This window comes from Drosophila elegans, unplaced genomic scaffold, assembly GCF_018152505.1.
Source record: "Drosophila elegans isolate 14027-0461.03 unplaced genomic scaffold, ASM1815250v1 contig_349, whole genome shotgun sequence".
Lineage (NCBI taxonomy): Eukaryota > Metazoa > Arthropoda > Insecta > Diptera > Drosophilidae > Drosophila > Drosophila elegans.
The window spans coordinates 1,718,792-1,732,447 of record NW_024545729.1 but is presented as its reverse complement, the minus strand read 5'-3'; the positions used below and the strand labels follow the sequence as shown (position 1 = coordinate 1,732,447).

The 13,656-nt window shown below is 33.8% G+C and overlaps 1 protein-coding gene across 9 annotated transcripts in view; it reads right to left on the bottom strand.

The window, feature by feature from the left end:
- Positions 1-13,656, bottom strand: part of LOC108148200 (paired box protein Pax-5) — a 43,012-nt gene that overhangs the window by 21,961 nt on the left and 7,395 nt on the right. Inside the window, exon 1 of one of the 9 annotated variants that reach the window (XM_041708607.1) lies at positions 7,684-8,365. The exons of 7 other annotated variants lie outside the window; for them this stretch is intronic. In XM_041708607.1, coding sequence (XP_041564541.1) covers positions 7,684-7,738 — 55 coding nt within the window. In that variant the 5' untranslated portion in view covers positions 7,739-8,365. Of the gene's footprint in view, positions 1-7,683; positions 8,366-13,656 lie in introns of those variants that run through there. One more of the 9 variants, XM_041708608.1, reaches the window with a different exon arrangement.

Here is a 13,656-nt window from a genome sequence, read left to right as displayed (position 1 = left end):
CGGCAAGCCGAAGTTCATATACCCTTGCAGCTATTGCATGAATTAAATACTTTTGAAAACATTTAAATTATGATTTACTTGAGTATATACTGAAAAACAGTGAAGCTATGATGATTTGCAGCTCAATTATTAGATAGTTATTTTATATACTTTTATTAGTTCTATGGGAGCTATATGATATAGACGTCCGATTTTGATAAAATTTAAACCATAATTCTGAAATAATTAAACATTGCCATATGTCGAAGAACTAAACAAAAAATTAAAAAACAGAAAAGTTATAATTTTTTTCATTTATTTTTCCGATTGTTCTATGGGAGCTATATGCTATAGTCGTCCGATTTTGATGAAATTTTAACCATAATTCTGAAATATTTAACCATTGCTATATGTCGAAGAACTAAACAAAAAATTAAAAAACAGCAAAGTTATAATTTTTTTTCCTTTATTTTTCCGATTGTTCCTATGGGAGCTATATGCTATAGTCGTCCGATTTTGATGAAATTTAAACCGTAAATCGGAAATATTTAACCATTACTAAATGTCGAAGAACTAAACAAAAAATTAAAAAACAGCAAAGTTATAATTTTTTTTGCATTTATTTTTCCGATTGTTCCTATGGGAGCTATATGCTATAGTCGTCCGATCCGGCTCGTTCCGACTTATATACTAACTGCAATAGAAAGACAGCTTTTGGGAAAGTTTCATGCAGATAGCTTTAAAACTGAGAGACTAGTTTGCATATAAACGGACGGACAGACGGACAGACGGACGGACGGACGGACAGACGGACATGGCTAGATCGACTCGCCTAGTGATGCTGATCAAGAATATATATACTTTATAGGGTCGGAGATGTCTCCTTCACTGCGTTGCAAACTTCTGACTGAAATTATAATACCCTCTGCAAGGGTATAAAAATTTAACATTTCTAATATGTAATTTTTTTTTTAAATTCTTTTTGACTTATTAATAATGTGAGAGTTCAGAATTACGCTTTTAGTTTTATTAAAATCGAAAAAGGATATTATATAGCTGCCTTAGGAACTATCGAATAATTGATCTGCAAATCATCATAGCTTCAATGTTTTTAAACATTAACGCAAGTAAATCATAATTTTAATGTTATCAAGAATGTTTAATTTTTGCAATAGCTGCAAGGGTATATGAGCTTCGGCTTGCCGAACATAAGTTCAGAAATTACCAAAATTATAGCACCCATTTATTTGGTGACACTCTGAGGACATTCAAAGAGACCGCGCTACATGTTATAATTAAAAACAAAAGAACTAATGACTAACATGCTGAGAAGAAAAGAGCACTTGTCACTTGTTACACTTCATTTACAATTCATCACTGCGAGATTCTCGATTATTTCAGTAATTTGTACTTACAGTACTCACTGTTCTTCTTTACTTGGCATTCTTGTTTTTGATTTAAGTATGTTTCTGGGAATTACTGTTTCGGCTTTTTTTTGTTTTGGTGTCCTGAAATGACTCTTTCAGTGTTTGTTTTTTTGTTTTGGGGTACGTTTTTAAGAATTGGTTTTTTATATTTCCAATTGTGCCTATGGGAGCTGAACGACCAGTCGTCCATATTTTCATATTTTTTGTTTCTCTGAATATTCCAATGGGAGCCATATAATATTGTCGTCCAAATTTAATAAAATTCAAACAGAAATTCTAAAACCATTAATATACAAAAAACATCTAAGTTATAATTTTAATACTGGCCCCTTCCTTTCGGGGCCCTGGGTCGCCGCCCCGCCTGCCCATGCTAGCTATCTATTTTCCAAATCGATCATTTATTTTAGAACAGGGGTGCTCACGGATATGCACATAGAGCACAATTATTTTTGTTAACTCACATTCTTATGGAGATGTGAGGGACGGCACATTAGGAAAGCTTGCTAGGCACATTTTGCTATACACTAATGATTTTTCGCAACAACAATTACGTTGTTTTTTTTTGGGTTGACTAAGTCAAATGAAATTTGTTTTTGTCTTTACCTCGGCTCTACCATGAATTCTTTAACTGTGTTCGTGATCTTTTTTAAATGCACTGCCATAAGGCAGTTTTGAGCACCCCTGTTTTAGAAGTTATGGGCAATTATGTATTGCTTGAACGTCACTGCTTTTTGAAAATCGGAGCTCGTGCCTGGAGAGCAGCGGAGATCACACATATGTACATTGACAAGCTCGCCCTTCATTTCTGTGAGTAATTTTCACGGCGAGTCTTCTCAACGTATGTGTGACGACAACGGTTTTGTACCATTCGTGTCGTTAGATAGTCAGTGTTGCCAACTTTTCATTGAAAAAAAGATACTAACTTTGACAGGATAGAAGGAGAACATATTCAAGAAAAAATCTAGAAAAACGAGAATTTTCTGAGCTTTTCAGTCAGAAGTTTGCAACGCTGATCAAGAATATATATACTTTATCGGAAACGTCTCCTTCATTGCGTTGCAAACTTCTGACTGAAATTATAATACCCTCGCAAGGGTATACAAATTAACTTTTTTATTTTGTATTTTTTTTTTAAATCTTTTTGACCTATTAATAGTTTGACATTTTTAATGCTATTTTCAGGTAGATACTTTAGTTGCTTTTTACTAAAAAACAAGTTAGTCTGTTTCTTTATATACGGAATACTGTTAGGCGTTTTATTTTAGTAAATAAACTTGCGTTTTTGCCATCGGAAACCTTGATTAACTTTAACACAGAGTTAGGTATCAAGTTAGAGAAGTTATTGGAAATCATAAAAAAAAATTAATGCCTATACTAAAAAAACGAGAAAATTTAACTATTAAAGAAATAAAAATGGAATTTCCGGTGCCCGCTGTTTTCGAATTTTTCTATCAATTGGTTATAAAAGAAGCCAGATTTGACGGGAAAAAAGCGAAACAGGCAACACTGGATAGGGTTGCTGCTAGCTGGGGTGGGGGTGCTGCTCACTCTTAGCTTGAAGTGTTTTACTGTTCGGCAGACAACGCCACCTAAAACCGAAATGTTTTGTGGGGACATATTTATTTTGCAGGGCCTCGAGGGAACTCGACTATAGCGTTCCCAAAAATTATACCCTTGCAGATTGTATATATATATATATATATATATATATATATATATAAATTTTTGCTCAGCATCACTAGCAAAATCAACCTAGCCGTGTCCGTATTTCCGCACATCTGTCCGTTTCTACGCAAATTGTTCTCTCAGTTTTAAAGCTTTCTGCATGAAACTTTCCCAAAAGTTGTCTTCCTATTGCAGGTATTATATAAGTCGGAACGAGCCGGATCAGACGCCCATATCATATTGCTCTCATAGGAACAACCAAGAAAAATAGTGAAAAAATAATAGCTTTGCTGTTTTTTAAATTATTTGTTTTTACTTTAATATATAGTAATGGTTTATTATTTTACAATTACGGTTTAAATTCAATATAAATCGGAGGACTGTATCATATAGCTCCCATGGGAACTATCGGAATAGTAAAAAAAATATATGAAAAAAATTGTACCTTCTCTAATTTTCATATTGTAATTTTTTTGGACATAGTAATGGTTTAATAATTCAGAATTATGCTTTTAATTTTAACAAAATCGATGTCATATAGCTGACATAGTGATGATGTTATAATTGAGCTGAAAATCATCATAGCTTCAATGTTTTTAGACATAAACGCATATAATTCGAAATTTATATGTCTAAAAGAATATTTAATTTTTGAAACATCTGCATTTATCTGTTTTTCCGATTGTCCTTTGTGACTAACATATTCCTATATGATTAAGTCGACTGGTCCGGTTTGTTCCGACTTATATTCTACCTGCAATAGAAACACGACTTTTGAGAAAATTGAGACAGACTAGTTTTCGTAAAAACGGTAGGACGGGCAGACGGCTAGATTACTCTCCTAGGGCTGCTAATCAAGAATATATATACTTTATAGGGTCGGGAATGTCTCCTTCGCTGTGGTGCAAACTTTTGACTGATATTATAAATCCTTTTACAATGGCATACAAATTAAAATTGTATTTATTTCTTTGCCGGAATTTTTGGCATATAAAAATTACTTAACACTTTTATACTACTTTCTACTTGCTTCGATACTAATGTATTTTTATAATGTCAAGCTCGCATAAACATTTTAATAGAAAACGATTAAAAATATTCTATATTTTTCTGCTTCTATATTTGTACTAACGGAAAATCACCCTTTTTAATGTTACCTGGGTTTAGCAGTTTTCATAAAAATTGACGGATTATTCTAATGGCATCTATATGATACTGCAGTTATTAAAAAATTAAAAACGAGATTGTGAAATAAAAAAATGACAATTTATATATATTTAAATTGATTTGAAATTTGTTTTTCAATATTTTTATGACAGATATAGAATATACTGCATGCATTAGAAATTAACGGATGGACAGACGGACATGAAAATATTAATTCAGCCAATGAATACCAAACATTTTAATAGTAAACGACCTGAACAAATCTTTGATTTAATATAATTATACCCTTGCAGAGGGTATTATAATTTCAGTCAGAAGTTTGCAACGCAGTGAAGGAGACGTTTCCGACCCTATAAAGTATATATATTCTTGATCAGCATCACTAGTAGAGTCGATCTAGCCATGTCCGTCTGTCCGTCCGTCTGTCCGTCTGTCCGTCCGTCTGTCCGTCTGTCCGTCTGTCCGTCCGTTTATATGCAAACTAGTCTCTCAGTTTTAAAGCTATCTGCATGAAACTTTCCCAAAAGTTGTCTTTCTATTGCAGGTAGTATATAAGTCGGAACGAGCCGGATCGGACGACTATAGCATATAGCTCCCATAGGAACAATCGGAAAAATAAATGAAAAAAAATTATAACTTTGCTGTTTTTTAATTTTTTGTTTAGTTCTTCGACATTTAGTAATGGTTAAATATTTCCGATTTACGGTTTAAATTTCATCAAAATCGGTCGACTATAGCATATAGCTCCCATAGGAACAATCGGAAAAATAAATGAAAACAAGAAAGAAAGCAAACTTCGGCAAGCCGAAGTTCATATACCCTTGCAGCTATTGCAAGAATTAAACATTTTTGAAAACATTAAAATTATGATTTACTTTCGTATATGTTTAAAAACATTGAAGCTATGATGATTTGCAGCTCAATTATTTGATAGTTATTTTATATATTTTTATTATTTCTGAGGGAGCTATATGATATAGACGTCCGATTTTGATAAAATTTAAACCATAATTCTGAAATATTTAACCATTGCTATATGTCGAAGAACTACACAAAAAATTAAAAAACAGAAAAGTTATAATTTTTTTCATTTATTTTTCCGATTGTTCCTATGAGAGCTATATGATATAGTCGTCCGACTTTGATGAAATTTAAACCGTAAATCGGAAATATTTAACCATTACTAAATGTCGAAGAACTAAACAAAAAAATAAAAAACAGAAAAGTTATAATTTTTTTTCATTTATTTTTCCGATTGTTCCTATGGGAGCTATATTATATAGTCGTCCGACTTTGATGAAATTTAAACTGTAAATCGGAAATATGTAACTATTACTAAATGTCGAAGAACTAAACAAAAAATTGAAAAACAGCAAAGTTATAATTTTTTTCATTTATTTTTCCGATTGTTCCTATGGGAGCTATATGCTATAGTCGTCCGATTTTGATGAAATTTAAACCGTAAATCGGAAATGTTTAACCATTACTAAATGTCGAAGAACTAAACAAAAAATTAAAAAACAGCAAAGTTATAATTTTTTTTCATTTATTTTTCCGATTGTTCCTATGGGAGCTATATGCTATAGTCGTCCGATCCGGCTCGTTCCGACTTATATACTACCTGCAATAGAAAGACAACTTTTGGGAAAGTTTCATGCAGATAGCTTTAAAACTGAGAGACTAGTTTGCATATAAACGGACGGACAGACGGACAGACTGACAGACGGACAGACGGACGGACAGACGGACGGACAGACGGACATGGCTAGATCGACTCGCCTAGTGATGCTGATCAAGAATATATATACTTTATAGGGTCGGAGATGTCTCCTTCACTGCGTTGCAAACTTCTGACTGAAATTATAATACCCTCTGCAAGGGTATAAAAAATTATAACTTTGCTGTTTTTTAATTTTTTGTTTAGTTCTTCGAGACATAGTAATGATTAAACATTTCAGAATTATGTTTAAAATTTCATCAAAATCGGACGACTATAGCATATAGCTCCCATAGGAACAATCGGAAAAATAAATGAAAAAAATTATAACTTTTCTGTTTTTTAATTTTTTGTTTAGTTCTTCGACATAAAGCAATGTTTAATTATTTCAGAATTATGGTTTAAATTTTATCAAAATCAGACGTCTATAGCATATAGCTCCCATAGAAATAATAAAAATATATAAAATAACTATCTAATAATTGAGCTGCAAATCATCATAGTTTCAATGTTTTTCAGCATATACTCAAGTAAATCATAATTTAAATGTTTTCAAAAGTATTTAATTCATGCAATAGCTGCAAGGGTATATGAACTTCGGCTTGCCGAAGTTTGCTTTCTTTCTTGTTTTAATTGAGAAAAATCGAGCAGCTGAACTTGAAAAACTGCGTTTTTACACACTTTCTTGGTTGAGGCCTTTTATGTTGCACACACTCGGCAGGATATCGGCTGCAGTTAAACTGTTAACAAAAGACTATTGTTTGGTGCTCAATTGTCATCTATGAAGTGCCTATTGACTTTCAATATCAGAATGCTATTGTTTCACATACTAGGTACCTATAAATCAAGTTCTTGAACAATATATAATTAATTTGAAGCATTAAATAATTGAAATGTTTGATTGCAGTTCTTCGCTGTTTATGCTTGTTTTGATTAGAAGAGTACTGTGCTAAGAACCAGCATTGCTTAAATTTTTGGTTTAGTATTTCCGGTATTTGCGACATATATGTATATAATATTGCTGTTTGGGTAGGGAGGTATTAAATTCTTATTTTAATAGATAGGAAAACCTCTAAAATCTCTCTCAGTTTTGGAGTTACTTGAATAATGGTAATAATGGTAAACTTATTTCAACGGAATAGGAAATCCGTCTCAGTTTTGGAGTTACTTTAAAAATAAACCATTAGCCCATTAGATGGCATATTTACTATTTCAATGTTAAAAGTCTTCATTTACGCAGCTATTTAATTGACAGATGCTAGACATATTTCAACGACTTAGGAAATTTGCAAGTAGGTCCAAAATATTTATTTTTATTTGCTTGTATATATCAATAATTGATCTGAATGCTACATAATTATATTAGTAACATAAATGTATAGAAAAATAAAAATTTCACCGCACCAAAATGCTTTAAAAAAGTCTGTTTTTCTTGTGCAGTTATATATAAAAATATAATTAATATTATCTCCTGCTGCAATGGTATTTAAGATTTGTATCCATTTTTGTAAGTTAGAATACAATACAGAAAGACTTGTCGAAATGACTGTTTTTTTTTGATTTGTTATTAATCACCTCGCCTTTATGCTGATAATGTATACATTTTACTGTCAAGATAAAATAGCTCCACTGGAAGCCCTAATTGTGCAGCTTTCCTCTTTGGTCTATTAATCAGATTAAGATTATCAAGAAGTGTTTACACATTATAAGTATGGTATAGGGGATTACATGTATAATATTCCATCATATTCTGGTTGTAGCGATAGGCTGTAGATAGGTCCATTTTACAGAAGATTAGCCAACGTGTGAATTAGTTGTATTATTTCCCTTTTTGGGATTCGAATCAGATGTTGGGCACAATCACTTTATTTTATTCACTTTAAGCACCATTTTATTAAAATATGGCTGAAGGGTGAGCTTTAACTGTAAGCGTGACATTCGAATCGCACCGCAACCGCAAACCGTAACGGTAAACCGAACCTGTAATCGATGCCGATACCGCTAGTCCTCCGATTGCAACAACGAAGTTCTGATTGACGTTCTGGAAAAGCACTGGCCATGGGCTGGCGGCTGGCGGCTGGCTGCTGGCTGCTGGCTGCTGGAGATGAAGTTTGATTTTCGCTTGCCTACTTCTTTGCATAAGTAAAGTGTACCGAGCACACGCGACGCGGTGTCTTGTTCTGTCGGCCTGGCCTTTTTTTCGACCGTTGACATTATTTTTTCTTCTTTTATTTAAAAGTGTGTTTTCTCTTTCGTTTTGTGTACCGTAAAATATTGCTAACCATTTTTTCCGGACTGTTTGCCGCCAGCCGCAGAGATTCTGCGCACGGTTTCCTTATTCTTATCTACTTCTGCTATTTCTGCTTATCCCTATCTCTACTCAGTGTGGGAAGGCGCGGGCGATTGCATGTCCTTGGCCATACGTGGTCCTTTTTACGCTTACAACGCCACCGCGCCGCCCACCCGCATCGGTTGGCGTTGCCTCTGGGAAGCCGTTCTCATCTTACTGCAGCCAGCCAATAAAGACAGACCAGAGCCGAGGGACAGCCAAAGGCGTAGCAGTAGCATCGCAGCAGACGACAATGTTGGGTGTCTGTGCTTATCGTGGCCAATCCCGCTGCTCAGGGCTGTGGCAGCATATGGGCGGATGCGGATGCGGATGCAGAGGTGTTTATTTTTAGGCATTGCTTTGCGGCTTTGTCAGACAGAAGGAGACTTATCACCATCTGTACCACGAACGGATTTTGGTATTGGTTTTAAAAACAAAAATACGAATACACAAAAAAGACTGTAGAACGTCAAACTTCTATTACTCCTGCGATTTAAATAATTACCATCAGAGCATATTTTAAAGGGTACACGTGCATCGACTCTGACTTGGACTATTTTACACGGAAAGATTGGAGCATGGGAGGGGCGGCCTGACCCCCCGCAATCCACCAATGGCCGCAAAGAAGGCCAGGCATCAGTGTGCAGGTCCACCAATCACAGCACACCTTCCTGCCAACCACCCAAGTGTTGCCCTGCGTATTTGCGACATCTCTTTCACACACTTGATTGATTCGGCTGCCGTTGCTTCGCACTAGCATGTCGGTACTTTCTCATTGGAATTTAATAAGTGTTTTCGTGTTCAACAAAATAAAATAAGACTAATATTTTTCATAACGTGAATACGTTTGTACATATTATCTTTTTTTGCAATAGTTAATTTATAATAATGAAACTAGGGTAAAATAATTAATTTTTATACATAGCTATTATACCTTCTATCGAATAAACTAGTTTTTAAAGTTTTTTCACATATGCAAAATATTCACGGTAAATTATTTTCACAAAGTAAATTAAATTAGGCTGTTAACTTTTACTTTTTTCGCTTTTTAAAAAACATTGAAATTTCATAGAACTATATATATATATTAAAACTACCCCTTGTTATTGAGCAATGTTTGTCCGTCCTGTTCAACGTCAAGATCTGGAAATAGCAGATTCTAGTTATGCTAACGCAGCGCAAGTTCATTTCGAAATTGGGCCTCGCCCACTCTAACGCCTACAAATCACGAAACTGAGACGCCAGTTGTTGGGCAATATGTTTATCTCGGTCCCGTTTATCGAGAAACCTAAGCATAGTCCAAATCGAACCATTATCTTTTTGTATATTCGAAAATACTACCACTTTAACAGCTGGTTTCTATATGCAAGTATGGTTTTTGACTTCTTTCGAATATAAAATCTATTTTGGATGAAAAATACTGAAAACAAGAGCACAACGCATTACTGCTGGATCTCTGGCAGGAATAAACTCACACATATATGGGGATCCTTGCCCTTTTTTAAAAACTGTGCTGGTCTCCTTTGCAATCCCGTCAAACAACACCATCAGCTACCCTTCCTTGTCGTCCAAGTTGGCAAATGCCTTGATAGCATTATGGATGTCCTTCTGAGCATTAAAGACTTCCGTAAACTCGCTCATATTCATGATTTTTAATTAATGTCGTTTTGATTTGCGAATATTCAAAAGTAAACAAACCCAGGTTAACTTTCGGAGTACCATTAGCTAAATGCCTAATGGAATCAGTCAAATTTAAAAAGTCCACTAATTCGGCAATGGAATCAGGCTATTATTTCGAAAAGACTCCGAAAAAATATAGTGGCGGTGTTTTAATTTTTGGTTTATCTTTGGAAGATACATTATATATTAAGTTTCCGTATGGTATTACTCCACAAACATTCTGCGGTCACAATGACAGTCTTAGAAAGTGTAGCGGTAAGTAACTTTAATATTTATTTGTCGAACTTATCAACTGATGATGATAGTGATAATGATCATTTATATCGCTTTGTTCCAATAGACAATTTTTTATAAACTGAACAAATATAAAAAAATTAATCCATTAATAATATAAATAAAATATATTTTTGTTTTGTTTGTTTCTTCTTTACATCTGCACCATCAAAAGTTTAAAAAACTTTTTTTTTTTTTTATATTTAAAATGCTTTATGATAACACCAAACGGCTTTTCAGTGTATGCATTATTATATGTTTTGCGAATGTCTTTTATGAGTATGTGAAGATGCAGCATACTTTTGGGCTTCAGTGGCCTGCATAAAACATTCAAAACTGTCCCACCTTCAAATTAAGTCCATACTTATTTCATACCCAAATTAAGTTAATACGATTTTCGAAAACCAAAGCAAAATCGCGCGAAATCGGCGGGTGATTTTGGTAGTTAATGGATCAAAAACTTATTTTTATAGGAATCACTTAATTTCCAGAGGGTACCCGAAAGTAATTCTAAATATTTTATAAATAAGTAAGAAATTCAGCTAAATTACATGTTTTACTTGACATTTTAATCAATTTCAACGACTTCACATGAAAATTGATCAGCTAAGTATTCCCAATTTTTTTTTATTTTTTACTTAATTTTGCGTGATATCGAATCTTTAAAAATATGTCAAAAAAAATTATTTCAGTGAAATTCTTTGAAATGTTGGCATAAATAAGCTTAAAGTATATAGGCCCCATACTTTATTTATTAATTTTGTCAAAAAAAAGGACTTTCAACCAAAACTCGGGCTTGCTGGCCCAGTGTACATTGGAAAGATCGGGAAAATAATTGACTGAAATTATAATACCCCCTGGAAGGAAATAAAAACATGAAGTTGAACCCGAATACACTTTTACAAAGTATAATATAATTTCAGTCAATAGTTTGCAATGCAGTGAAGGACTCATATCCGATTTAATTAGGTATAGATCCGTCCGCCTGTCCGTCTCTCCATCCGTCAGTCTGGACATTAATTTACATCTTCCTAGCAATGATTATTGATTTTATAGGCATGTAGCCATGCTTCATTTACAGAAAAATTCCATATTAACCATATTAACTAGTTGCGATAACTTACAAAATCATATATATGTCACATCTCAAAAATTCCCGTCTTACGCCCAAGCAAATAATGAAGAAAATTCTACTTTTACTATGTCACCCTTGGGACATTTAACGCTGATTAACTTTTATGTATATGTAGGTCACTTATTTAACAATAAAAAGTAGTTAGTCACAGATTATTTAAAGTAAGATATAAAATATTTATATAGTTCCGCATCATCCAAAATTCACGAATGTTTTCTTATTTCTAAGGTTTTACTAGTTTATTCCAATAATAATAAAAAAAAAACCCCTCACACTTATTTTTAATGTCAGATGTGGCGCCCAAGCCCCTGTAATTGCCCTTACGTAGGTACATCATAAGTGTAAAAATATATATAAATGTCATGGTCTTTAAATAATCGGCTTTTTTACCTTTAATAATGTACATAACTTCTAGGGCATGAATAATTTTGGTGTCTGGTGATTGCTTTATTTCTTATTTAATATAATTAAAACAAAGTATGGCTGGTTTTAACTAGCAAAAAAGGCAATCGCATAAGAGACACAGCTGTTACTTTTCAGGGAAAGCAAAGATTCCATTGGGTCACCTTTTATTCCCAATTGTGTATTCAACTGCTGTAATGGATCCCTTATATTTTTACTATTTGCCTGGTTCAAAGCCACCCTCCTAACAATTCATTCAGGCTCATTTTGACAAATGGATGTTAACTTATGTTTTGTGATTTTTTAATTATATGGCTTAATAACCATTAAAAGAAGAACAAATGGGAAGAGTTCCGAAATTTTCATACTTAACCTATTAACTATGTATTAATTCCTTAAAATGTAGGTGGCCCAATGAGTCCTATCTTTCAAGCTTTAATTGCTACATAGTTTATAAATATACGGTGCTGACAGTATAATTGAGTTTAAAGTATGCAAGTATATGTCTCAGAATTTACTTTTCTTTGTGTCTGTAGACTAAAGAATTCGTTAAAAATTCCAATTAGTTTTCTTACAACGGACCATAAAATATATGTTTTGGACCAAGAACACATCAGAACATCTTTTTTAGTTAGTGAGTTCCTGTGCCTTGCAGAGAGTTATAAAAGGAACCGGATGTAATTCCTAAGTTACCGGAAGACACTTGGATTTGTGGTTTCAATGTATGTTTAATTTACGTAGTAATGACAATGTAACTTATTTTCTCCTATGCTTGTGGTTATGGAATCGGAACGGAGTTGCTAAGCCGACGTCTTTTTATAAAGTCCGATAATGTGAACGTTGTAATGCACACCGCGTTGTGTATGAAGGTGCTTCAATCTAAATGTGAATCAGAACTTGAGGTTGTTCCGATCGTCACCTAAGTGAGAGCAGCGCCCAGTCTCCAATGACCATCCCCGTTGACCAAACCAAATAAACAAAAAAAACAAAAAGAACTCTGTCATAGCCAGGAAACAGCTTTGTGGTCAGAGTAAATTTTTCCAATTAGGCACCAAGTTACTTGAGACAATTCTTACAAAGCCACAGAAAATTGATCGGATGGCGGTCACTTAGCATTGTGAGAGAATGTTACCTAAGCAAAAGTCAGTGCGAATGGCAACGTGGGAGATGGGTAAGAGTACAATTTGGTCACACGGTCAGGCTACTCAAAAATATATGCTGCACTCAAAAAATAAACAGTTCTCAGCAGTCTCGATTTCACTATCCGTGCTCAATAGTAGGCCAAGAGCGATATTACTAAATCGAGAAGACGTTTTCTCAGATTGAGAATGGCTTTTGAGAGTGAGTAGTCTCGATTTGCGAATAAGTCTTCTCGGCTTAAAGAACGAGTAAGTTCTTGTTTCCAAGAGTAAATCATGCTTGACTCTAGTCGAGTAAGTTCTTGTTTGGACTATCAAAAGTAAAGCGTTCTCTTTTTTTTATTTTTCAGTAAACTCCAATCTTAATCTTATTTGCCAATTACTAGAAGTATTTAAATTTTTTTTTTTTTTGGTTCTATATACATTTTATTAAAGTTATACAATAAATAATTCATTTGTAATTTCAAGAAATCCTTTTTTTAATAGCCGGATTCCATTAGCGCATTAAAACGCGTTTAGCCTTATGCGCATTTATTTACACAGGGAATCCCAAACGGCTAAAATAAATGCGATAAATAAATGCGATAGAAAAAATACCGGAAAATACCGATGTTTAACGATATTTTGTTCGTCCCACCACTACAACAGCTCTTTTCTTTGTGCAAGGTTGGCGCAATTTTTGATTTCTTTCGAATACAAAAGCTATTTTGTATAAAAATGACTAAAAAGAAGAGCGCGCACTG